This window comes from Octodon degus, unplaced genomic scaffold (genome assembly GCF_000260255.1).
Source record: "Octodon degus isolate 3935 unplaced genomic scaffold, OctDeg1.0 scaffold00213, whole genome shotgun sequence".
In the NCBI taxonomy this organism is placed as follows: domain Eukaryota; kingdom Metazoa; phylum Chordata; class Mammalia; order Rodentia; family Octodontidae; genus Octodon; species Octodon degus.
The window spans coordinates 202,229-229,585 of NW_004524789.1; the positions used below are offsets into that span (position 1 = coordinate 202,229).

The window sequence follows — 27,357 nt, forward strand, 5'->3', positions numbered from 1 at the left end:
TATATACATGCCAAGTAACATATATATAACCAATACTATCAATTTAAAATATATATTAAAATATATATTTGTATCATATATATAAATATTATTCAGGTTTATAAAGTCAACTTCTGATGCATGATATAATGTGGATGATCCTTAAAGACATTATACTAGAGAAAAAAACTAAGCACAAGATAAATATATGATTCCATTCCCAAGATTTGCTTAGAGTAGTTAAAAATCATAGTCACAAAATGTAGAATCAGGGCTGCAGAGAAAGCTCAGTGGTCTAAGTGCCTGCCTAGGGTAAGCACAAGGACCTAGGTTTGATCTCCGGTACCACATGCTGTGCTGACCCCACTCAGGCCTCACTGAGCTGGCCACTGAGATTGGGCATGGTGGTGCACACCTGTAATCCCAGAGCTGGGGAGGCTGAGATAGAAGGATCACTATGAGTCTGAGCTGCATAGTGAGACTCTGTACCAAATACATAAAAATATAAAATAAAATAAAATAAAAAGTAGAACCATAGTTTCCAGGGCCCTGGAGAGATTAGCTCAGTGGATTAGGTGCTTGCCTGGCAAGTGCAGGATTCTGAGTTCAATTCCTGGTACTGAAAAAAGACAAAAAGAAAGAAAGAAAGGAAGGAACCAACCATAGTTTCCAGGGGTAGAAAAAAGAAGTGTTATTGCCTAATGGGTAAAGATTTTCAATTTTTCAAGTTCAAAAATTTCTGCGAATGAATGGTGCTGGTAAAAGCATAATGTGCGTTCACTAAAGGTTACTGAACTGTGTTTAAATGGTTAAAGCAGTAGCTATTCTATTACCTCCATCGAAAAAGACAACTTTGAAATTTGCATCCTAATTCATATGAGACCCTCAAAAAGATTATGTTTACAAGAAAGAATCATGTTTTCCATGAAGCTTATGGACTCAGTAAGAGATTGGGAAAATAGGACTAATGAATGCAACTGAACACAAATGAGCTTCACACAAATATAAGGACTTTATTGACACATGGTGTTTTCTTCTAGTAATAAATACAGTGCAACCTTCTTAAGGGTTAGTTTGGAGAGGGAGAGGCAGTCTTCACGAGCTAGGAACAGTCAGATTTCGGATTCCATCTTTTCACCTGAGAGGAGTGTGCGTGCCACAAGTAAGAGATGTGTACAAGGCTCGCACTAGCCCGACTCTTCTCTTTACACCATGAAGGTGACTCCTGGTCCCCGGACCAAATCACACCAGTTCCCCCACCCTTATTGTAATGTGATAGAGCATGAAAATAGGTAGTGCCATAAAATTTCAACGTTTCAAATATAAAAATTCTTTTATACAAATATAATTCATAATCATTTTTAAAATACAGCATCATATAGGAGTTTGAAACATTACTAAAATAAATATTTCCCAGAGGAAATTTCATTTGCATCACAAAATTATAAAACAGAAGCATAAAAAAACTAGTTCATGACTGAATTGTCTTCAGGGTATTTCCCATTGTCTCCTCACTCAGTGTAGACAGTACAGTGCAAGTGTAGCCAGCCTGGAAGCACACTGCTATCACCCTGGGCTCTGGAAGCTAAGATTTCCTGGACACTTGCCTATGGTATCCACGGGCTCTCTACTGACATATACCGGACTTGCAGCTTCTCTGGTATGAAGGAACAGTTGGTGTTGTTATTGGTGTTGTCCTGTAGCCGTTCTCACTAACACACTTTTCCACCCACTCTCTGGTTCAAAGGTTTTATGAATTGACTACTTCCACAGATGGCAAAGGCGTGTCAATTTTTGCATCAAGGAAGTAAGCCCATCCTTTACAGAGGATGACAGCAGTCATTTCTTGGGTCAGGATGTATCCTGGTTATCTGAATTACTTAGATATTTGCTAGAGCTGGCAGGTACCAACCCTGGCTTCTAGAATCTGAAAGTTCTCATTCTTGATTAATCACTAGATGTTGAGTGGGTGCCTGTTAATGGGCTGTCTTGTGACTCCTGCAATGTTCTAAGTATTTTCTTGGAAATGAGATAGCTGGAATGTTTAGCAGAGTTGTGTGTCTACATACTGTGGAGAGAGGAGAGAAAAAGGGATATGAACTACATAAACCGTCAAATTTTCTAGTTATCATTGATAATATCTCTAAGCAGTATGATTTCATTTCTCCAGTGATATGAATTAAAAGTTTCATTAACAATAGGCTGAACAACTAAGCTTGTTGACATTTATAGCCACCTTTCCAACTACTACCAAAGGGCAAGTGTTTTCAGGAAAATCTGACTTACAAAATACAAGTGGTAAATCTTCAAGGATTTGAAGTACCTCTCACACAATTTGACCATCCAGACCCAAGTGAATGTCCTCAGTTCCTCTTAGTGAAAAGTTCCTTTACAAAAAAGCATCATCGGTCTTGGTTTTCTGAAGCAGCTGATTTTTTCCTCCCTCTGCATGAGTAAAGGTCCCAAGCAAACATTTGCCTACTCCCTAAAGCCGTGTTTCTTGTACTTCTTCTTCTGTCTCCTCCTTCAGAGCAGTAATCTGGGATCGAGACTTGTGCTTGCTGGAGCTGCGATGCGGGAAGAGTTTCATCCTGTCAGATGAGCTGATAGCCTGACGGAAGCCGCTCTTCTCACTCAGCAGTTTCTGGATGGAATCGTACTGCCGCACTTTGTTCTCTTCTATGACCTAGGGAAGGGGCCGCTAGTGAATCTCAGACAGAGGGCAGGTCAGACGGGGCCAGGACAGAAATGGGCAGAGGCCCCAAGGAAAATAAAAGCCAAGAGAAAACAGTGTCTTGAGCCTGAATAAATGTCACATACACTTCATTTAACTGCTGCATCCTTGTGCTTTAAGACGATCCTACCAATTTTGAAATTTTCTGCACTTTTCTATGTAGCAGCTGGAGTAAAAAAAAAAATTAAAAACCAAGCAATGTGTTTCTTGAGAGAACTTTTGGAGGAACTAACGATGCTTGAAAAACAAGACTGACTCATGACAAATCCCTTACACAATACCTTAAAAATGAGTTAAGTGCACAGCATGACACAGCACTAAGCCTTTTTTCAACAGCATACGTGAAGCTCAACAATTCCAAGTCGGACAAGATGTGCCTGAGTTTAACACGTCTCCATGTGTTTAGAAGTTGAGCAACCCAAGGCCCGAGGGTAGAAAACCTAAGCTCACCTCTGAAACTTGTCCATGACAAGGTAAGAGGTTATGAGTCTGCTCCCTGATTTGTCACTTGGAGCTCAGTGATAATGATGGTAATACAAATCTTTTAGTAAGGAATGAATTTCCCCACAGGAGTCTCCAAAGCCTGAAGAGAGGTGACATAATACATTATCCTCCAGCTTCCTTATGACTAAACTAGAGGGAATTTATGCACACTGTTTGAAGGAATCTGTGACAATTTGAAAGCACAATGAGGGGGAGCACCAAATAATGACTAGATACCCAAAATAATATCTTCAGGTACTGCGTTAAAACCACAAATCAGACAACTAAGACAGTTCAGCACTCCATCCAAGGGAGATTCGGGGAAATTAAAACCAGAAAATTTTATTGTTTAACAGAAAAATATTTTTTATGGTTTGGTCCCCAAATAAAGGCCTCAAAAGCATAAGTACTTGATTTATTAATGTCATGAAATAGTATACTATTATTTTGGATCTACTGAATTTTACCTTCATATCATAGTTTAAATAAAAACTTTCTTGTGTGTGTGCCAGGAATCAAACTCAGAGCCTTGTGCTTTCCAGGCTGTACTACTGAGCTACATTCTTGGCTCTTTAAATAAAAACTTGTGCAGCTTGACTGAGTAAAGCTGCGGGGCCTTATGACAGCTATTTTATGCTAGAACGTGGACAGCATTGCAATTTGCAGTAACTATCACATGAGATGTTGGTGGACGAGAATTACAAGAGAAATGAGATCTACAATAAACAAAGACTCACCAAAAATCGCTGGCACTCCAGCATCGCTTCTATCCTGTGCTCACAGAGGATTACTGTGCAATCAGCAAATGCTTGTTTTATAGTTCTGCGAATTATCTGGTATGTTCTAGAAAAGAAAACGCCACATGCAACATCACAGAGGCTAGGTGATCTCATTTCTCCTTTGGTAACATGTTTAGTTCTTTAAATTACTGTTTGCTTGTCTTTAAAAAATGAGATGCATTCTTTTTATAGTGTTCAGAGGCTATGAGCCTTTGAACTCATAACCCTTCGGTCTCCACCTTCTGAATACTAGAGTCAAATGTGTGGGCCACAATGCCCCACTTAAGTTATTTCTTTCAATACTTTTAATATAGCATTGCCATAGAGCTATCCACAATCAGCTGCTCAACTTTGGGATACGTGCTAAATATTCATAAATAGAACAAATACTTCAAAGAAAAGTTCATAAATGAATATATTTTTCATCATGTAAAATCACCAGTAGTTCTTTGATTTTGTGCTATGTTTATGCTATAAATGGGTTATAAAGAAAAACCCTAAGGATCAAAGTATACCCATATAACTAAATATTTTATCACGTGTTGAGAAAATGGAGGGGTTTATATGAAATTAAAAGAAACCGACATTCAGAAGAGAACATAGGGCTGTGACATGAGGAGCTAGGCATTTGTGAGTGCGTCTGGGGGATCCTCCACTTGCAGACACGATACGCTAACGGGACTCGGTGCCAAGCAGACACAGGTTTCAGTAGTTCTGCTCCTGCTCTTCTCTTACATAACAGGCTAGAAGGGGCTTTTAGAAACTCACATGGGATCCAGGTGAGCACTGGGTTCATCAAGCAGTAAGATCTTTGCCTTGCTGAGAACAGATCTGGCCAAACACATCAACTGCTTGTGGCCGTGGCTTAGTACATAACCCCCATCCACAAGGACAAAATCAAGCTTCCCAGGAAACTGTTCTATCACAGATCTGAGTCCAACCTGCAGAAATAAAGAAGGAAAACACTGTACTTACAGAGATTCCTCATTTGAAATACCACAAGGCTAAAGTCTTGAGGTTAACAAGCTCAAACTATACCTAACAGTTTGGAAAGATTAAATTTGATATTAATTCCCTGACTAACTTCCACTATTTGAGTTTGATTGAGCAAAAATCTGAAATCTTGACATCTCTAAAGGATCAGTTGAGGGCTTATTTCATCCTCAAGCTTCATTCATTCAGGAAACTTCAAGCGAGTGCCACCTAAGCCCAGATCCAGGTACTGGATATGACAAATGCTAGTTGGGTCCTACAAGGCTCCAGGTTTACAAAGATGTACATATGAACAATGAATGAATGGGTATGGATTTCGCATACCATGGCATAATATGATACAGGACAGACCACTTGGCCTGTAAGACTTTAAAATACTACCAATACTAAATAAGAAAATTAGAACTTTCCTAATGGCAACAAATTTGTACTTTATTTCAGATCAGTATTTGGAAGTTGTTTTAGTCAAATTAACCATCAGTAAAAAAGACTGGGTAAGCCAGGTTTGGTGGCACATACCTATAAGAGAAGGAAACCATGCTATCAATTTAAAGGGCTTGTGGAAAGAGGCTGCTATAGAGTAAAGCAGAAGGTAACTACCTGATAACAACTAGAACTGCTGGAACGGGAAATCCCAAGGACACAAGCTCAGGTACTAAAACACTAATTCAGTGTGACAATGAAGTTTGTGAGATCTTCCCTTCACAAGTTGCCTTGGAAAGGAAACTAGCAGAATACTACAATACTATTAAGTCGCACTCACAGGGGTAGGGTTGGGATGTTGCTGAACATGGAGTATGCTCCCTGTAGTTTCATATCAATCATTCATTAGTTTCCCAAGCCACCCTAAAGCAGCTACTTTGCTATGCTATGCTGTACACTTCCCTAAGGTAAGAGCTAAGCAAACTGTGCTCTTCACTATAAATAAATAACACCTGAATGTGTATCACAGTCAGCATTCAGACAACATAGTATTAAATAGTAAATGACAGGAACTGGGCATAGTGGCACACACCTGGAATCCCAGGGCTGGGGAAGCTGAAAACAAGTCTAAGGTGCGTAGTGAGACCCTGTACCAAATGCATAAATAAATAAGAGCATCAACATTTTGTGGCTATGTGGAACTTTAAAGACAAAAGATGCAGGGACTTAAAGTTCATCATATCAATACTTGATGAAGAATACTTGTTCCATATTATGCCTAACATGTTTGATATGCAGACAGACAGTGAGGTTAAGCTTAACAGCCTAAGTTGTTCGATAATAACAACAAGCTTGTCTTCTGGATGGTTAGCAACCTAAGTACGCAGACCAAAATTAGAGAAAAAGGAGGGCTACAAGGAAAGCCAACATTTTGGCCCTAGCCTTCCAAGGTCAATTAAGACTCAGGACATACGAGAACTTGTACTGTAACATCATGTAACTCAGTAGTGTCCCAAATTTTCTGATCAAGGAGATTATGGGGCCAAAGAGGAAAGTGATCGATGATGTAGAGTGTGCCTAAGGAGAGTCACATGGAGAGAAAATATTCTCTCAGGCTTTCACAGAGAGCACATTGGCCAAGCAATGGCCGTGACTCATCCACATGGCTGACACTGACAAAGGTTCTACAATCTGAGGTACAGGATCTCAGGATAAATCCTGAGGGCATTTCACTGACCTTACCAGAGCCAAAAGCTACAACTCTTGTTGCATAGGTCCTGCTTTACCTTGGTCTTAACCATCCAGAAGGAAAGTATAAAAATGAAATATAAGAAATAAAGCCATGCTGTGATGTTGAGCTGTGGGAGACTCAGGTCAACAATTTCTGACATTGCCAGTTAAGTGGAAGACCCGATACTATTATGTGATACTGGACTCTTTTAGAATGTTTTGCTGAGTTTACACACCTATAATATTCAAATAACGGAACTTAACAAAAAAAGGGTATACAGATGAATGTCCATTTTGTATCTGTGTATTCAAAGTGGTTGGGATAGATATATAGTTACATTCTCTTAATGAATAGAATGATTTGTTCTAATGGTGTTTATAAATAGGATCTCAAGTCCTCATCTTGTACAGCAATTAACCACTAGGAAGAATGTATGCAGTGCGTTAATTATTGAAACTGTCCTACCGATTTGATTTGCAACTGTCTCATTGCTATTTGTTTATCAATAAAATTATGGCAAAAAAAAACCAAAAGAATTTTCCAGCATTATGTTCCTGAGCTAATAAATCTCAGGTAAGTGCCAGACTGCTATTAAGATAGAAGACATTTTGTTTCATAACATGTCACACTAAAAATGTTTAACAGTCTATAAGTATTAAGAATTTTGTTCAAAATGTTAGCTTTTGCTATTGCTATACTGTGGAACATTATTATGAACCAAGAATGTGCTTTTGTGATAAGGACAAAAAGAAGCAGAAAAGTGAATTGTGGTTTAATTAAATAATCCATTAGTGGATATTTATAAAAATAGACACTCTCCACTCCTTTTGATACTCTTTTTGCTCTTACTCTGCAGGCTTTCCAGGGCAAACTTTCGACTTAAAAGGCCACTCTGTCTGCTACTTAGCTTGCTTCTAAAATAGTGTACTTTACTGTCAGTGTGTAAGGACAGAAACTTTTCCAAGTAATCGCAAAAGCAAACGATGACTAAAAAGCCTTCATTCTAAAACCAACAGTCATGGTACTTAGACTGTGAATAGCACCATGGGAGCTCTCTTGGGGAAACAGCTCTGGAAAGGGCAGTCAGTGCTACAGCGCTAGCCCCACTCTCCCCCGTCCCAGCAAGGCCTTCAGACTTTGCCAAGGCTCAGTATCCTCATGACTAAAACAGGGATTGTAACACTTCCCGTATAAATCACAAAGCTATTTTCATGATATATTACTGATCCCTCTTTCATTCATTCAATCAATAGTTACTGAACAACCATCATGCAGCCAGCAGCAGTCCTGGCACTGGAAGTGCCCCTGTGTAAATAGGGCAGGACCTGATCTGGAGGCATTGCAGTCCTGTGGGCACCTGGACAAGTGAAGAAGTACACAGCCAACCTTGTAAGGCATGCTCTGCAAGGGGAGGAGGTATAGGGTACCCTGAGAAAGGGGTAGCCTTTCCACCTGAAGCATCATTGCAAGTTTCCAGTAGAAGCAATGTGTTAGGAAAGGCCTGAATCGTGAATAGAAACAGAAAGGGACAGGCTGGGAGGGCTCCCCAGGCACACAGAACAGCATGTGGGAAAAGCACTAAGGGAAAAGGGCACCAGATGCCTCAAAGAAAAGATCAGGATAACTGAATCATGGGAAACGGGGGGCTGGGCAGTGAGATTACAGAGGCAAATGAAATCTAAGTCATGAAGGCTCTTGTAAGCCGTTTAGACACTGTGAACTTTGTCCAGCAGGTAATAAATAAGGAGTCCCCTGAAGACAAGTGGTCAAGTATGGAGTTCACAAAGGTCTCCAGAGCTGTTTCCACCGCAGGGTCTGGCATCCCCAACATGTTTCTGCTTGCACAAGTTGTATGATGCACCCCGTGGGATTAAAGGAAGATTAGACTTCACAACCTCTAAACCCAACTCCCTTTTCTCTTTTTCTAGGCTGCTGGTAGCTTGCTTGTCTATTTACGGTTTTGGTGCCTCTTCAACAAAAACGTGTAACATCTATGACAGTAAGGTGGGACGGCATCGTCATCTGTGTTAAAGAATTACAAAATGGGATAATGAAAAGGTGCTTTACATGGACCGACCAATGAGAACTTAGAGATGTAAATACCTGCTATTTTAAGTCTGAACCATGTTTTCTCAAATTTTAAATTATTTTATGATCCTGCCTCCCTGTACATTTTATTGTAGCATGGCAATACTTAAAGATTTTATAAAGTCCAATGTCTTCCTTCTCAAGTTTTTTCCCACCACACTGTGTTCCTACAGTTCACCTTATGAGGTCACATCAAAGATCTTAAAATGTGTCACTTGCAATTTAGTTAATGTTTTCTTTAAAGCCCCTGAATTTGTTGGGTAATAAGGAAACTTAGATAATGCAAATGGTTAATCCAAGGACATTTTACGAGGGGCATGCTGAGGTTGGGCTTTTAACAGGGACGCCTTAGCACTGACAGGCATTTCAAAGCTCCTGGCTGGGTGGACTTAGAAGGAAGGCACAAAAGGAGGAACTTTGGGAGAAACATAAATTCGGCTACAATGACCAAAAGTCCAAGAAATAGAATAAGGTTGTTCTCCAAGACCTTTGAGTCTCAAAATTCTTGTGTCTCATGATTCTATTTTCCTAAAATCCCAAGTTAACATAGCAGAACAAATTATTTTCCCTTTTCTTTAAATCATACCTGTATTTCACAAATTATCAGTTCAAAGATGTATTGTTCTTTTGTTAAAGGAGCCAAAAATTCCGCTCCAGCGCTCCGATTTCTCTGCATCGTGCTTTGGATTGTGAATACTCACTGGATAAACTTAGGCTGTCACTCAAGAATTCCGATCCCATCTTCATCCACGCTTCTCCTGCATGACACCCTCATGAATTCAGAGGGTGGCATTCGCTCCGTGTAGGTCATGCGGCACTTTGCCTGCCACTGCTTATAGCCACATCATCTGAAGACAGACGACGGGTAGCTTCCAGAGAGGAGTACAATTGCCTGTATGTGCTCTAGAATAAACATCATCCTTCCGTGCTAATCCTGTGCTTCCCAGAGTAGTATATCACATCAGACTGAAGCCTCTTCCTTAGGCTGGGATGGCTTCAAAACCCAGAGGGAGTGGATAAGAAAGTGTGGAGGAAGACCAAAGCAATGCTGTCTATGGGACCTGCTGTAGACCAAAGGGTTAGGACCCCCCAAATACACGTGTTGGAATCCCACCCCTACAGTGCGGCTATCAGGGTGGGGGCCTTTGGGAAGTGACAAGGTTGTGAGACTCCACACAACGTGTGATCCGGATCTGTGCCTCATCAGAGGCTGCAGGTAAGCTTGCCCCTGCTGCACGCTGCTCTGTGCCTTTGTCTTTGGCTGTGTTTTTTCCACACAGCAACAACATTGCCATCCCTGAGGAAGCAGGCCCTCACCAGGGTAATCTGCCAGTGCCTTATCTGGAACTCCTCGGCCCCCAGAACTGTGAAAAATAAGTATCTGCTATTTGTAAGCCACCACCAGGTATTTTGTGACAGTAATCCAAGAGACCCTGGGTCCAACTGGGCAAAGAAATGGGTCTAATCCAAAGAATGGGGAGTGGGGGTTGCTGGCAAAATTAAGGCACTTAATTTTAAAGCTGCACATATATGTGCGCACACACACACACACACACACACACACACACAAGCACACGTGAAAATCATCTCTGCTAGGACGACCACTCTCTTGCTATAAGCTATCTCTTTACAAAATATAATTTCTTACCTCTTCTGCAACTTTCCATATTTCCTGATCACTCCATTGTTCACAGGGATCCAAGTTTTTTCTAAAAGTTCCAGAAAAGATAAATACTTTCTATAATAATAAAGAAAAAAAAGCAGCATGAGTGACCTAAACAATTTATTTTTATTTTATTGTGAAATATTTCAAGCAGAAAGAATTAAAACAATGTAACACATACCATTGTATTGATTCACTTTTCCTAAATTTTAATAACTTATTATCATTTTCTCTGTATTTAAGAAAAAATATTCTAGCAACATTTGAAATCTCTTGTGAAAGTTTTTCTAATCCCAGTGTCCTTATGATAAAGAAACTAGGCTCGGGGCTGGAGAGATGGCTCAGTGGTCTAGAGCACCTACTTGAAACAGGCTTGGCAAAGCACAGGGACCACGGTTCGATCCCCCAGCACCACATGCCAGCCAGCCCCGCCCCCTGGTGGGCTGAGCTGGCCACACCCACACACACAATAAATAATAAAATGTAATAAATAAATAAAATAAATAAAAAAAAAACCTTTAAAAAAAAAAAAAGAAACTAGGCTCACTTTAACTGTGTAAAAAGTAACACTGTTTATTACTAGCAACATTTCTCATAATAAGCAAATAAGCAATTCAAAAATAAAAAGTCCATGAGTTATATTTAGCTTGTCATAGAAAATTCCTATCTACTTAATGTAGATGTTCTTGGATTTCTTTAATGCACCTAGTTTCCTAAGGGATTTTATTTTTTAACGTATTTGGTATTAGGTCCCACTATGCGGCCTGGACTCGTAATGATCTTGTTTCAGCTTCCCTGGTGCTGGGATTACAGGTGTGTGCCACCACGTCTGGTCTCAGTGGCTGGCTCAGCGGGCCCAGAACAGGGCTGATGTGGCCCATGGTGCCGGGATTGGACCCAGGTCCCTGCACTTGCCTAAGTAGGCACCGAGTGCACTGAGCTGTCTCACTGGCCCCCTAAGGGCTTCTGAAATTGCTTTAGCTTACAGACACTTGGTCAAGTCCACACATGTAAAGCAGCTTAAACTATGGCACACTTGTACTTACAGGGCCAGACAGACACAGGAAAGGTCACAACTGAGAAATCAGTGCAAGAGAAGAAACCAAGTAACTGGTTAACGGAATGCACTGTACAGAAGGAAGGAGACGCTGATGTGTGTGAGGTGAGTGGGGAGCACGGTTCGCTCCCAGGAATGGCCTGAGACAGGCCACTTGCCACAGCGCTGTCTATTACATCTGCCTCTGCACTGAAAAACACATCTTTAAAAACCCTCTCTGTCGCATTGGGAAATGCTCATGAAGTAAGTAATAAGAACAATATCTAATCCTCTCTGCACGTGTTGGCAAATTGAAAAAATAATTTTGATCTTCATGCCTGGCATAATCTTTCTTTACATTTTTTCTTTTGCTTTTGGTTGATAATGCTCACTAGAGGATTGAGAACTGAATTTCTACAAGCCTCCATTTCTGCAAGCCTTAGATGGAAAGACATTGCTCAGTGGAAGAGGCTACTGAGGGCCCATCAGACTGACAGGGAGCCATAAAAGCAAAGTCAGCCCAGGTCACGGTGCCTGTGCCTTTCGGACACCAAGGCCACCAAGTTCAAGGAAGGTCACGTGAGAGACCTCAATCTCAGGGCACAAATAGGGCTTAGATACTAATGCTCCTGCCAAGTACACCAGCAGCTCTCCAGAGCGGGCACCCAGAAGGAGGCCTGATGTGCCTATTTCTCAACTGATGTCAAAAGCTCTTTTCTGATAGACGTCCTCATTGCTCTACAGCAGTGGATAGGAGATTAATGTGTAACTCACAGGATCATAAAATATGTCAGAGAGTACACCTGTGTCCAGCTCCACAACTGAATAAAAGTAATGTCCAAATATGCAAGAGAGAGTAGAGCAAAGAGCATTATTAGAGAAGTTTGATTAACTAGAGAATTAAATAAGTAGCCCTGAGAGCAAGTCAATTAGTGATTTAAGCATTCGAATTTACTAGCACCTGAAGTGCAAAGAGAAACATTTTATTTACTGTTCTTTGCAAAACTTTATCATTGTGTTTGTTTAAGTTTTCAAAAGTATCCAGAAAGAGGAAATAACTATGGCGGTTAACCATATATTCAATGCTTCAGAAAAGTAATCCCCACTAAGTGGCTGGGACACAGAGCTCCAGTTTATGGCAGGCTTGCCTTGTACCACACCCCTGGACAGGGTAATTAAGGGTGTTACTTCTTTCCATCTCCAAACAAGCCTAGTGAGGTAAATCCTATTGTTGCACTCCAGGAAAGTAGATCTTGAAAAGTCAGTTGAGGGACTTGCCCAGAGTCATTTAGCAAGTGGATACTGGAATTCAACCTCAAGCCTGCTTCTCTCCAAACCCTTGTGTCCCAGGACCACAGCAAAATGGGCCGGGCTGCCGACCCACCTGCTTAGAGCCAGCAAAGATTAAAGGTTGGACAGGAGCGGCCCTTGTGGGTGTCTCTTGTGGAAGCATAATATTTATTTAAACACTATTTTTCACCCTTCTGGTCACAGGGTCAGGTCTTGGAAAGGTTTCCTTCTTCTTCCTAAGCAGAGGCTTAGTTGAAAGACTGAATATAGGCTACACAATCTGTAACATCCAAGGAGTCTTATACACTCAGTACAAGCACACACTAGAAATGTTTACTTTGGCCACACACAATGATGCCTTATCCTGCAGGACTGGGTAGGGGCCAAAGCTGGTACAGCATGAAAGCAGACACAACAACTAAAAGCAACGTGGCTCACTATGATGACGCAGTAGTGCAGTTTCGGCCTGCTAGGTGTGTGTCCACAGATAGAAATCCAGCACCTTCCATTTCCGTGTTTTGGGAAATGGGACATACCATCTTCCTTCCCAAATCTCCTCCCCCTCTGCAGCTCCCCATCTCAGTGCATGGTACCTGCACCTTCACCGCCTCTATACATGAACTTGAAGATTATCTATGACTCATCTTTCTCCCTGATTTTTCTAAATGAAATTAATCATGAATCCTATGAATATTTCCCCAAACAATATGTCATATCCATTTATTTCTTGATTTTCACTGCCACCTAAATTTCAAAACATCAATAAGAGGTGAGATCAAAATGCACAGAAAATATTTAAATTTTAAAAATTATTACACTAGGGCTGGTCAGATAGCTCAGGAGGACTAAAGTGCCTGCTTACGCAGAGAACAGTGGTCAGGGTTCGATCCCCTGTGTGCCATGCCAGCTCCACCCCCAGGGTGCAGGGAGACAGCAATTGAGACTGGTGTGGTGGCGCACACCTGTAATCCCAGCACTTGGGAGGCTGAAAATAGGAGAATCACTATGAGTCCAATCTATGCAGCGAAACCCTGTAGAACCTGTACAAATGCATTAAAAAAAATTATCACACCAAAACACATATTGCCATCAGTACCCTCAAAATATTTCTTCTTGCTCTGAGCACATTTACCCCACTGTTGTTGGTATCTGAGAAGCAGTTCTGGAAGTCGTCTTTCATAAGTGTCTTTACAAGGCATGATAAAAAATAATACAGCAAAAAGGCTCAAGTCAACAACTTCTGACATTGCCAGTTGTGGGGAGCGATAGAACGCTCCTGTTATATTTTCCCTTATTTGGGCAAGAAGTGCTGCAGCACCAATCCCCGCTTGCCTCGACATCTTCCTGTGGTCCTGGACCTCCACTACCAATCCACAACTAGTCCCACCCAACTGCTTCCACTATACAGCTATTTAGACCCCGCTCACTTCCTCAATAAACGAGACTTGATCAGAAAGCCTGTCTTGTCTCCGTCTCTCGTGTCTCTTGCCCTGTCCTGTTCATCCCCGTTCCTCCTCCAGGTCACTATCCCACGTGTTGACTCGTGGGATGAGTCAGCCAGTCTTATGGAAAACCCACTACTATTATGGACTACTAGACTATATTGGAATATTTTGCTGAATTCATGTACCTATAATATTTAAATGACAATGGAATACCCTTCTCTGACAAAACGAAATAAAAAAGGGGGATACAAATGAATGATCATTTTGTACCTGTATATTCAAAATAGGATAGATATATAGCTACATTGTCTTAATTCAATGAATAGAAAGATTTGTTCTAATAGTGTTTGTGGACAGGATATCATGTCTGTATCTTGTACAATGAATAACCACTAAGACAATAACATGCAATGTATTAATTATTGAAACTGTCCTAATCGGATTTGAAACTGTCTCATTGCTATTTGTTTCTCAATAAAATTATTGAAAAAAACCCAGCAAATGTCATTGCCATGTGTCATCTAACAGAAAGGAAGGCTCTTAACAACATTACAGTATGTCCTCATTCCCCTTTTACCAACTCTGCTATCATAAAACTTATGAATCTCCTCAAAGTAAAAATGACCACGACTTAATTTTTTGAGTCAACTCAGGATATTGAGACAGCCAGGAGAGCTCAACTAAGGACATGAAGGAGGATGTCTTCTGTGGTGGAAGGCAGAGGGGACATCAAAAGATTTAAGATGTGTTAGGTATGTGTACTAACTACTTACAATGAATGTAGTTGTTAGATATTACAAACGCAAACTAGTAACAATAATAATACAGAAAATGGGGAAAGGGGATTGAGAGATGCAATGGGGAAGGGCTGTGAGTGGGAAGAGGAATACAAAGGAATCAAGGTATACTAAGTGCATGCATCCATTCCCTAAGGCGACATGACTATCAAGCACTGCAAACAGGTACTAATACGACGTAAACAAAATACATGCTTTAGGAAGTAGCAAGAGTGATGAGATACACAGTTTCAAAGCAAGGGGGAGTTTCTCAAGGGGGATGAATGGCAGTTTGTCTTTTACTATGACAAAATTTTCAAATGTAAAGATTTGCCATGTTTTTGGATCCATCCCTATAATCCCAGTGTGTGGGAGGTGGAGGCAGAAGGGTCACCGTCAGTTTGGGGCCAGCCTGGGTTACATGAGTGTAAGGCCAGCATGCACTACACAACATAACCCTGTCTCAAAAAATATGTAGAAAATATCAAAGTCAGAATTCAGAATATGTTACTTTTTTCCAGCTTGAAGACTAGCTTCTACAAGGCACATTCTCCTTGGTTCAGAAGAGTATATGTGTATAAAGTACAGTTCTATAAGCATGTCATTCAAATACTTACAAGTATTACAGTTTTTAAGCAATACTGACAATCCATTAGAACTTTAATTTTTAATAACTGCTGAAGAAATGATTTGCCTAATTTTTATTCATATTGCCCTGATAATTTATACAAAGCACTATATTTACCAAATGTATTAGAAAATATGTTAGTACATTTTATTTAAAATACATATGTATTCAAAATTAGGAAGGAAGAAAGCTGTAAGATTTAGACATCTAAAAGTTTTAGTGTGGTGATATTTTGCATTTAGAAATCTGTAGGTCTTTTGTTGAGGGTTTATTGTCTACTATAAGGCAACAAACTATGTACCCCTTTAATCTTAAGAAAACATTAACTGAACAAAGTGATTGAGTAAGAATCTAACTTCATACAATCAGTCAGATGTTTCCTGCATTACCGATAGTACCTGGCATTTTCTTGCTTCTCTTGGAGCCAGCAGGTGTCCTAACCATGTTTTTCAACCTGTCTGAACTTCCAGCCTATTCACCTCTGTAGCTGAGAGCTACCTGGAGGTCATGAAGGCCTTTCCTCCTGCATTGCGGATGACACAGCTGAGAACCAAGGTTACATAGTCTGCTCAACATGGCACAGTCAGATTCACCATGTACCAAAAATGTATCTGAGACTACAAGTCACAGTGTTCTCTTTTTTAATTAAGTTCATTGGTACATTTTAGATATGCATAATGACCACATTCATCATAGCATGATATCATGACACATCTTGATTCTTTTTTCTTCCTCATTCCCCTACCTTCCCTTTAACCCTCCTTTACCTCCTTATTTATAAAAGCTTTGTTTCCAGTTTTTCCTTCTTTTCTTGTTTTTCCTTTCCCTTCCTTTGCCCCTCCCTTTCCTAAGTCCCCCTCCTCATTTGTACATTTTCTTCCTATTCAGTGACCTTTTTTAAAAGAAACCATTTGCTACTAAGAAAGTTAAGGTGTGCCAACATTTGATATTTGTTTAATGTCATGTTTGATATAAAAAGCAATTCTTGAGCCTTGGGAAAGAATAAATGACTAATCACTTCCCCGAAGCCAACGCCTCAACTCCAATTCAGTAGAAACAGCTGAGCCTACAGGGAGTCTTCAGAGCCGGTCCTGGATCCCTGCATCTGGCCCACAGCTCCAGCACTAAACTTCAAGTGAAAAAAAAAAAAAAAAAGCAATTTGGCTTCTGTGGTGATTGGGTGCAATATAAATTAAATAATGGGAAGAATAGCATACAGTGTGGCTCAATTCTGGCTCAGTGGAGGAATGAAAGAAAAATGAGCAGGTGTGCATGCTGCTGGGGTTAGGAGAAAGGAAGCACGCAGCGAGGCGCTAGGGACAGCCCCTCTGGGGTGGGGATGGGCTTCCTCTCAGTCACTCACAGCACTCCCACACTGGCCCTGCTTGGAACATTCTGCATTTATCTATGTCTACTTCATAATTTTTGTCATATTTCTTTCTTCCTTTGGAGCTTCTCATTAGAAGTTTATAGATTGCTTTGGGATCTCCCTGGATACCTCAACACTAGTGTCACATGACTCTAGAATCTGCAATATTTATAATTTTAGACATATGGGTATTTCATAATTATGAAATGGCTAATTATTGAAGTGAATGAGAACTGATGTGCCCTTGAATTCCATGGTTGCCATCTACAGAACAGTATTTGGCCCTATCTGAAATTTCTCAGAATAAAGGATGTCCCAGCTCTGTGGCAGGAGTCAAATGTGGGCATTTAAGTCATATAGTCTTATTGCAAGAACAGGGCAGATATTCCCTGTAAGGTTACCTTACAGTATTTCAAACTTTAAACAAAGTTTTAAACACACATTTAAAAATTATTTGCCTGTTTTTTATAAGTGAAACGTCCAGTGAGGTATAATGCTAATGATCGATTTTCTGTTCTCGTGTTTGGAATAGCTCAGGCCAACAGGACTGAGGAGAAGCCTCCTGCTCCTCTTCGCTGTCCCACAGGCAAAGGAGAGTGAGGAGGAAAAGAATTTCCATCCTGTAATGCACACAATAGCCTCTCTTCCCTACCGGCTTGTTCTCCAAGATTGTTTTCTACTAGTGGGAGGGACGAATTTCACAAAAACAAAAGCTAAAACAAAACACAACTCCTGCAAGGATTTGCCAAAATCCACAGGCATCTTGGGGATCCATAGTTAAAGGGTGATTTTATTTATTTTTAGGGTTATTATTATGGTTTAATGTATTTGGCACAGGGTCTCACTACAGCGCAGCCCTGACTGCTCTAGTGACCCTCCTGTTTCCAGCCTTCCCAGGGCTGGGTTACAGGTGTGCGCCACCATGTCCAGTCTCAGTGGCCAGCTCAGTGCCCCCAGGGGCGGGGCCAGTGTGGCACGTGCTACCAGCAATCAAACCCTGGTCCCTGCGCTTGCCTAAACAGGCACTTAGTCCACTGAGCTATCTCACCAGCCCTAAAGGATGATGTTAAATGAGAAAGAATGCTTTTTGTTTTGAGTTACTGTTTCATGTTTCTGAAAACCAGTGACCAGAGCTCTGTGACAGCTGAGTCTAGAGATCTTTAGAACTTTCAAAATGAAGAGAAAGAAAATGATGAAAAAGTAAAGAAAATTAGCTCTCCTTGGATATTTCTTTGCCTCTTCTTTTTATTTCTTTTTAAAGATCAAATTCTAGAGTTGGCAAGCCCAAGGTCCCAAGTTTGATCCCCAGTAGTGCATGCTGTGCCCGGCTCTGAAACTAGGTGTGGTGGCGCAGGCCTGTAATCCCAGCACTAAAGAGACCGAGACAGGAGGATCACTATGCATCTGAACTGCATAGAATAGCAAGATCCTGTATCAAGAAACATCAGGGCCAGCCAGATAGCTCAGCAGCTTAAAGCATCATGTAGATAGACACAGGGTCTGGGGTTCAATTCCTGGGGTTCGGTGCTGGCCCTGCCCCTGGGGCACATTGAGACTTGGCTTGGTGGCATGCACCTGTAATCCCAGCATTTGGGAGGCTGAAAACAGGAGTATCACTATGAGTTCAATCTGTGTAATAAGTCCCTGTAGACCCTGTACTAACTACATAAAAAATAAATAAATAAAAACAAAAAATAATAATTTGAATTTTCTAAGAGAAAACAAATATCCCTTAGCTTAGACATCAAAACATATGATTTTCTTCTCTTTCTCTCTTTCTGACACATTTGCATAGCGATGAACACTAAGGAGACAGAACACATGTTGGAGTACCGAGAGTCGGCCTCAGACACCAAGTCATGCGCCCCACATATGAGAAGCATCTGTGGCGGCACCATTAGCATGTGAAGGAATCTCGGGAAGTATTTTTTCGTTAGTTTATAGAAACCTTGACATCATCGTAGAGGGAAATGACATGCAAGTCTGAAAGATTCATTTGAGCAGAAAAGCAAGACAAATTTTGTCAGAGCGCAATTCTACGTGGTGCCTTCAGCTCTCACATATTTAGGTTCCTCCGTAGAGCTTGCAAGAAGACAAAAATCTCTCAGTTACATGGCAGATAAACTAAAAGATTCCCAATGAAACGGAAGTTAACTTTTAGAGCTTGGATTACTCTAATGAACAGATTTGAGTGAACAAGAACAACAACAACAAAAGGACAAAGCTTCATTATTGTTAGTTAAAAATGGCCCCAGAAGGCAGGTCACACTGAGTAACAATGCCGCTGTGGTAACCAGGTTCTATTTCATGTTCTTCAACATTTTTATTTTGCTGGATGCTATCACTCGGGATACTTGTGTCTCTAGTGTTTCTTTATCTTTAGACCACCTGACAATACCTTTGTTCTTGTTTTTAAAACTCCAGTCAAGATTAAGCTTCTGGCAACACGGAAAAGTCTAGATGAATGCACTAAAGGCATCGGGCTAGCAGTTGCAATATTTAGTGTCTCAGCTGAAAGAAGCAAATGTTTTACAGAGGTGAGCCAAGAAATACAAGCATTCTTTCTCCCTAGGTTTGTCGTCAGTCTACCTAGAAATGTCTTGACATTTTCATTTTGTGCTAAGCGTACAACATTGTTACAAAGAACCATGTTAGTAGAACAGATTCAGTGCTTTTGGGTACAAAGGGATAAAAAGGACCCTTCAAGCAGTGAAAACACCCACAGAGATGGAGCAAATGCAGCAGAAACAGCAGCCTCCTTTCGTTCGATTGTCTTAAGCTGGAAACGGGTGCCACTTCCCTCATGTACAAGGAGGCCACTTGCACAGTAACACAGACAAGAAGGTACTGAGCCAGTGAGGGTGATTCTTTGTGACCCAAATCTAAGAATGGCATTTTAAAAAAAGCAGCTGAATGTGACATGGCTTTTCTTATCCAAAGAAAACAATCTGCATTTTCTATTTTCAATTCTGCTAGCTCATGCTTCCAAATCTTCATTATTTAGAAACATCTTGTATGTCTTGCAAAGCACTTCTCAACATGCTATGACTGCTAAATTGGAGCTCAGACCACCGAAGCAGAAAAAGATAAAAACTGGTTTTTTTTTTTAAAAAGCCCCAAGCTCCTGCTACAGATGGTGATTTCTAGGAACCACTTATTAAAACTTCAAATATTTTAATAATTGTATGTCACACAGAATTCCAAGCTTTTAGAGATATTTTACTCCCTATGACATCTCTCCCAGCTTTGCAGAGAAAAGACAGCAGTGCACAAAAGTATACTTTGCACAGCAACGGGAGTTTCTTGGGTGCAAGTGTCAGGTAGACGTAAAGACGTCATTTTGGGGATATGCGGGTAGCTTAGAGCACCACCTATCATTCACTAGATATTGAGCTTGATTCTCAGCACTTCAAACAAATAAGTTTTGGTGGTTTTTTTGTGGGGGTGTTGAGGCAGGATTTTGCTATGTCCTGAAGCCTAGCCTTGAACTCACTTAGTAACTCAGGCTGGCTTCAAACTCGTCTCGGCCTCCTGAATGCTAGTATTACATACAGGTGTGTGCCCCCATGCCTCGTGAGAAATACCTTCTTATGATGTGGTTTAGCTGCTCTTTTTTCTGCCTACATCCTTTGGCTTACCTGTGGGATCACTCCAAAGGCTTTCCTCCACTGCTGCAAGGTGGTTGAATCCCAAGACACACCATCAATCTGGATTTCACCTTTGGTGTTCAGCAGTCTCAAAAAAGCCGACAGCAAAGTACTCTTCCCTGATCCAGTTCTTCCCAAGAGGCCCACCTGTTGGATGAAAGTGAGTGGATGATTTCTGTGACGTGCAAACATTGTACTTATTTCACAGAATCGGTGCACAGACTCCAATGTCTAATTGGTAGTAAACTAAGCCTTTGGATAAACTGGTAAACAACAATGACCATGACCGTCTTCTTGGCCAATTGAAGAGCTCTGTTTGAGGACTTTCCAAAATGCCTGTTCTCTTCAACTACTGAGAAAGTCAGATCAATCAAAGATTATGCACAACACCCTGCTGATATTCTTCATAGCACTAATTGTAATTAGTAATGATTTTGCTTATGTTTTCTTGAGTAGTGTTTGTGTTCACTCCAGGAATCTAAGTTCAACAAAAGCAGGTATTCTATCTTGCTTTCCATCCTCTGGCACAATGGTTGACTTAGGTAAAATTCTCAATATTCACTCATTGGACTGACTGGAGAAGAGTCAGACAGAAGGATGGATGCATGCATGCATGCATGCATGAAAAGAGGAGTGAACATGTATATTTAGTTAATCTCACAAATAAATGGATTTACCTAATTTCAATGAATTACCAGATCAACTCTTTATTGGAGGTGTAGTGAGGATAGAACCTAGGACCTTGTGTATACTAGGCAAGTGGTCTGCCACTGAGCGGCATCCCCAGTCAGGTCAATTTTAACCTAATAATCTTATGGAAAGGCTGAAGATGTTGTTCAGTTGTACAGAGCTTGCCTGGCATACGTGAGTCCCAGATTTAAGACCAAGCACCACAACAAACATGAAAAACAAATCTCATGGAATTTCACAGGTGCATTTCCAAATTAGCCATTATTGTACAAAAGATTCATCATATGTCACTATTTTTCCCACAGAAACAGTAAGCTTTCAGATAAATATCTGATTATTCCCAGTGTAGGAGAGATGTAAGAGGAAGAGAAGGAAAAAAGTCCAAGGCCAGGGAGATGGCATTAGAATAAGCACTTGCCTGGCAAGCGCAAGGGCCTGTGTTCAACCCCTAGTTCTGAAAAAAAAAAAAAAATCCAATAGGCAAAAATTATTTATTTTAAATTCATGTAAAGAATATATGATAAAAAGTGGTCTGAGGTCTAAATCTCCACATAGTCGATCAGGGTTCTAATGAATAAGATAAATGACCACGCTGCCTTTTCTTTAAAAACAAATAGTGAAATTTTTAGTCTCCTTTATATCACCAGAATGCTGGTGATGGCTGATGTATGACAAGTTTTCCAGTAGCAATGACTCGCATTGGTTTGTAGCTAGCAAAGTCAGATTTTGAGATATATTCTAATTTCAAGTCAGTGTCTTCTAGTACCTTTGGTACGACTCCTCCCTTGGTGTTTTTAGTCAAGATAAGCAAATTGCTCTGTGGACAGTTACATAGTGTTGGGCTTGGTACTGATTGTAACTGCATCACTCCATGAACAGAGTAGCCGCAATACATTTCTTTCACAGTCTCACATGTCATTTTAACACTTCAACAGATGGAAATCTAGTGCAACTATTTTCATTTCCTATGATCTCCCAAAATCAAGAGGCCAAGTCATGTGAAATTAGATCCACGATATGATTATAATTGATTATTAATTAAATATATGGAGTTCAAACTGAATGATTCAGCTACTTCACACCAAGTTTTAGCAAGACAGAAATGGGATATGTGCTTAACAAATTAAAGAGGCATTTAGATGTTCATGCTGATTTGACCTGAAATCTTTTTTTTTCTTTTTTTGACCTAAAATCTTGATGTTCTTAGAAATCATTTATGAACCTACAGTGTTTTTAGGGACTATAACTAGAGAAATCAACTAAAATTACCAAAAATAAGAGATCTTGAGGTACTATCAAACATTTGTGTGAATAACCACAGGGCTGCTCAATACAGTGACATAAACAATACACAATCTGGAGAATTTTGACAAGTCCAGGTTGACCATGAGGATATGAGCCCAAATTAAAACTGCAGCCTACATTTTGAGAGGAAAAGAAATAACTAAATATTCTACTTGGGAAGAGAATATCTAAATTGATATGCATATTAAAATATAAACAATCAAAAGCCTCATTAAAAAACTATAGGATACTGAAAACAAAAATAGATTTTTAAAGGTAATCATGAAGTATTTGCTACATTCTTCAAGCATTGAAAAGCAAATTTTTCAAGCATAATTAAGAGTTTATAATTTAAAGTTATATTAAGAGCAAGAAGTAATAGGACATCATTTATTGCTATGGACAACATGTTTCCATATGAAGATTAAATAATTTTTCTGCACAAAATATTGACTTTTTTCTTTTATTCCCCATATAGCCAAGAACATTGAAATCTATTAAAATTTTAAAGAGATGTCTATTTAAATTCTGAATTTTCAAATGCTTTTTTCACCAAGAAGAGCAGTGGACTCACAGCAGGTTTAGCAGTGCACTAATAGAGTAATTTTGAATCTTTGCATGTCAGAAATACACCTGGAGCACAGCTAGCAAAATGCCATTGCAAACTCTAAGAGCAAGGCCACTGAAGAAATGCTTTTAGCAGAACTGTTCAATTTCTACCACAAGGAACCCTACGACCTAAAAGTTGATTTATGCGATACATTAATTTATTCACTGATCCTCCATTCATTCATTTAAAATTTATTGTGCTACACAAAATGGTAAACAAATGAAGAAAACAATTTAAAACATGAAACAGGATTCAGATACTAGTCTGAAAACATGGCACTAGCAAGCAGAGGGAAAATGATTAACTTTTCTTAGGTCTGACAGACAAGCAAGTTCACAGCCTCCCAAAACTAAAGACCGACAAATAGGTACAGCAAGTCACAACTAACCAAACAGAAACTACCAAGTAGAATACTTTGAGGGAACCCAGAGTGGGAGCCTGAACTCTAACTGACAAAAGGGATTCCAGGGGTGGCCAGTCATGAAGGGCCTCCAAAGATTATAAATTTAGCATCTAGCCTTACCATGTTATCACTGTGGGGATCAGAGAAAAACTCTTTTATACTTCATGCAAAAATGGGAGAAAGTAACCAGTTATTTTAAAATAAATGGATCCATTCTCTTCCTTATAACCAGGCCTATCCTTAAGACAAACTAATATACCAGGGCTATCTTAGTAGGAAATTTTTCAGAGCCCAACTGACCTAAGAAATGGGAACTACTGAGCTCCAGATTGGGCTGTTGTGTCCCACCTATGGAGGTGAAAAACCTGAATGGATTGTTAAATTGTGGTTCAGTAGGGTATGCTCACTAAAATCTAAGATGGAACCATAGAACTGTACAGCAAAAACAAAAAACAAACAACAACAAAACCAAACCAAGAAAACATAATGTAAGGCTAAAAATAAAATAACTTGAAGCCACAGAACAAGCATCAGAACCAGAGTTAGACACAACAGATTGCAAACGGACTGAGAATCAAAAACAACTACGATTAACATGACAAAGGTCTTCATGAACAAGTAGACACCGCACAAGTGCCCTGGGAGATAGCTCCTTGCCTAAGTGCCTGCCTGGCCAGCGCAAGGTCCAGAGCTTGATCCCTGGTACAAAGAAAAAAACAAAAACAAAAACAAAAACAAAAAACCCACAGACAGATAATACAAATAGAAGAGTGGGAAATTCTATGATTGAATCGTAAGAAATTCTACAAACTAAAACCACCGTGACAAAGATGCATGCATAAATTCACAAGTAGACTGGGTGTAGTTGAAAGAAAAGTCTCAGCCTGAGGATGAGGGAATAAAAACTTCCAAAGATAAAAAGATAGAAAAAAGGAAAAAAAGGAGAACATCCAAGAATTGTGAGACAACTACAAAAGTGTGGCTTATCTGCAAGGGGAATACACAGGAAGGAGGGCAAGAAGAAAAAGGAACAGAGGAAATACAGGAAATACCAACAACTAAGAATTTCTCCAAAGGAATGTTAAATACCATATCATGTAGCCACAGAGCTCAGAGAAACCAGCCAGCAGAATGTGAAAACACACTTGAAAGCCTATGCTAAGGCCGGTTATGTTGAAAGCTATAAAAAAAAACTAAAGATAAAAAATCTTGAAAGGAGCCAGAGGAAAAAAACCATCTTGTCTATAAAAAAGCAAGGATGGCAAGGAATGGTGGTACACACTGGAATCCCAGCACCGGGGAGGCTGAGGCAGGAGGATCGCTGTGAGCTTGAGGCCAGTCTGGGCTACCCAAGGAGTTCAAGGCCACCTGAACTGCTTAGTGAGATCCTGTCTCAAAAAAAAAAAAAAAAAAAGTAAAAGAAGAAATCACATCTAACATCTCTGAAGCTATGTAATCAAGAAATCAGTGAAGAGTTATGCATACATGCCTACAAGCTCAGTACTCAAAAGGCTGAGGCAGGAAAATGACTACAAATCTGAGGGCAGCTTTGGGCCACACAGTGAGTTCAAGTCTAGCCTGACTGTACAGTGAGACCCTGTCTCAAAAAGCATTAAATTAAGTTAAATTAAAAATAACAAATGAATATAGCAAAATATTTAAAGTTTTGAGAGGGGAAAAAATCAAACTAGAATTCTATATTCCATGAAATTGTACTCTAAAAATGAAAGCAAAATAAGAATTTCTTGACAAAAATTAAGGGCCAGTGCCAAAGCCCTGTCTTTAAAGAAATCTGAAAAGAAGTACTTCCAAGAAAAAGAAAATGAAATTCAGATTGATATTTTGCAAGTGCCAAGGGGACCAGAAAGTAGCAGGAGGGAGGAGAGAGGGGAGGAAAAAATGAAGTTTAAAAAATTCAGGTTAAAAAAAAAATTCAGGTTGTTATGTATGGATAGTAACTCCCCATTTTGGATGTAATCTTCGTGTATTATGAACATGTACTAATAAAAATGAAAATTAAAAAAAGAAACTTAGCTATACATAAAGATAAAAGGATGGATACATGAAAGAAGACTATTGGAGAATAAATGAAGGCAGAATGAGAACTTTTTCTTAATCTAATGAGATTACTCAAAATAATTATAGTAATAATATATTTGATTGTATGTACATAATATATATAATACATACATGTATATATATAGTAAAATGAATCCTAGCAAGACTACAAGGGATGAGAGGGAAGATCTGGGAATATTTTATTATAAGGTACTTATGCTATCCATGAAATGATATGAGTATTACATGAACATGAACTAGGATTAGCCATAAATTTATATTGCAAACTCTGAGCAAACCACTAAAAAGTCAAAAAAGCTACTGTTCCAATAAGGGAGAAAAAAATGGAATTATAAAATGCTCAACTAAAGCCACAATGTAAAAACAGAACAAATAGGGTAGCTATTAATTCACCTATATCAACAACCACTTTAGATGCCAATATCTAAATACAAGAATTAAAAGACAAAGAGAGAATCAAAATATGATCCAACTACATGTTGTGTACAAAAAATCCACCTAAATGTAAAGCCTTCTATGGATTAATAAAGGGATAGATAAGAGTGTGACCATGTTGAAGTAAGTAATTCACCTAGGCTTTTCCAGTTGGCTCTATATCACCCCATTTATAGGGATGATTTGTAACAACAACTGCCCCCGGCATCCATCCTGTGACCTTAGGCAAAGACAGTCTGAGCTCCCTGGAGCCCACTCCTGTACAAAGCAAAACAGTGAGCCAATAGGCTTCGTCCAGTGAAAGGGAAGGCAATTCAAATTATTAATTTAAAATAGTTTCAAAGCATAACTAACATTTCCTCACATTCAAACAACAAAATAAAATGTTAAAAATGTTGAGAGGGCTCATTATAACATATATATATATATATATATATATTCTCACCTATACCTAATTAAGGCTTTTCCTCAGGAATAGATAAAACATCCCATTCTCACTCAGCAGCAACAACAACAAATAATAAAGCTAATTTTAGTTACATGTGAATTTATCCCAGGGCACAAAGGTTAGTCAAAATTTTCAGTGTTCCATTTCAAAGTATTTGGCATGGTACTTTATTCCTCACTCTACACTTTTTTTTTTTAAACAGAATTTGGCCCAATGCAGTAAATGTTTGTCAAAGAGTAAACGGTAATTGTGTTTCTATGTCGTGTTAATATTGGTAGCTTAATATCTCTCCTAGCTGTATCTCAATATTTCAAAATCTCTACTTGAAATTAACTACAAAGAGATAAAAGTTTTAATATTCAGTTTTTTCAAGACCTGGCTAATTTTAACATTCTCATTTTTTTAAATCAATAAAAATATATGATACTCCTCTCTAGCATTATAAAGTAAATCAGAATAAAGGATTTGACTACAATATAAAACTGCATAATAAATGAAGTAAAAAAATTTTTTTTCTCAGAATCATTTCAAAAATCTGTATACAAGTTCTTTTCTGTCTGCCCAACACAGCTCTGAGATCCAGAGTATAAGAAACACTTCAAAATAATGCATAGTTATTTATGTTTAACAAGTGATAAAAAATTATTTCTTCCAGTGTGCTATGTCAGCCCCACCCCCGGCGTGTGCTGAGACAGCAACTGAGACTAGGCGAGGTGGTGCACTCCTGTAATCCCAGTTCTTGGGAGACTGAACACAGGCAGGTCACTATGAGTCTGATCTATGTAGTGAGACCCAGTAGACCCTGCAGACCCTTCCTAAAACACCATATATATATATATATATA

The 27,357-nt window shown here is 39.5% G+C and overlaps 1 protein-coding gene across 2 annotated transcripts in view; it reads right to left on the reverse strand.

Annotated features, from left to right (window-relative positions):
* Window positions 1–27,357, reverse strand: part of Cftr (cystic fibrosis transmembrane conductance regulator) — a 182,797-nt gene that overhangs the window by 9,948 nt on the left and 145,492 nt on the right. The window contains exons 23-27 of one of the 2 annotated variants that reach the window (XR_002818877.1): window positions 20,556–20,711; window positions 10,359–10,448; window positions 4,744–4,916; window positions 3,934–4,039; window positions 1,090–2,665 (exon numbers count right to left, since the gene is read on the reverse strand). Coding sequence is in view for 1 of the 2 variants with exons in the window: in XM_004644850.2 (XP_004644907.1) it covers window positions 2,465–2,665; window positions 3,934–4,039; window positions 4,744–4,916; window positions 10,359–10,448; window positions 20,556–20,711 (726 nt within the window). In the remaining variant the exon portion in view is untranslated. Of the gene's footprint in view, window positions 1–972; window positions 2,666–3,933; window positions 4,040–4,743; window positions 4,917–10,358; window positions 10,449–20,555; window positions 20,712–27,357 lie in introns of those variants that run through there. The other variant, XM_004644850.2, reaches the window with a different exon arrangement.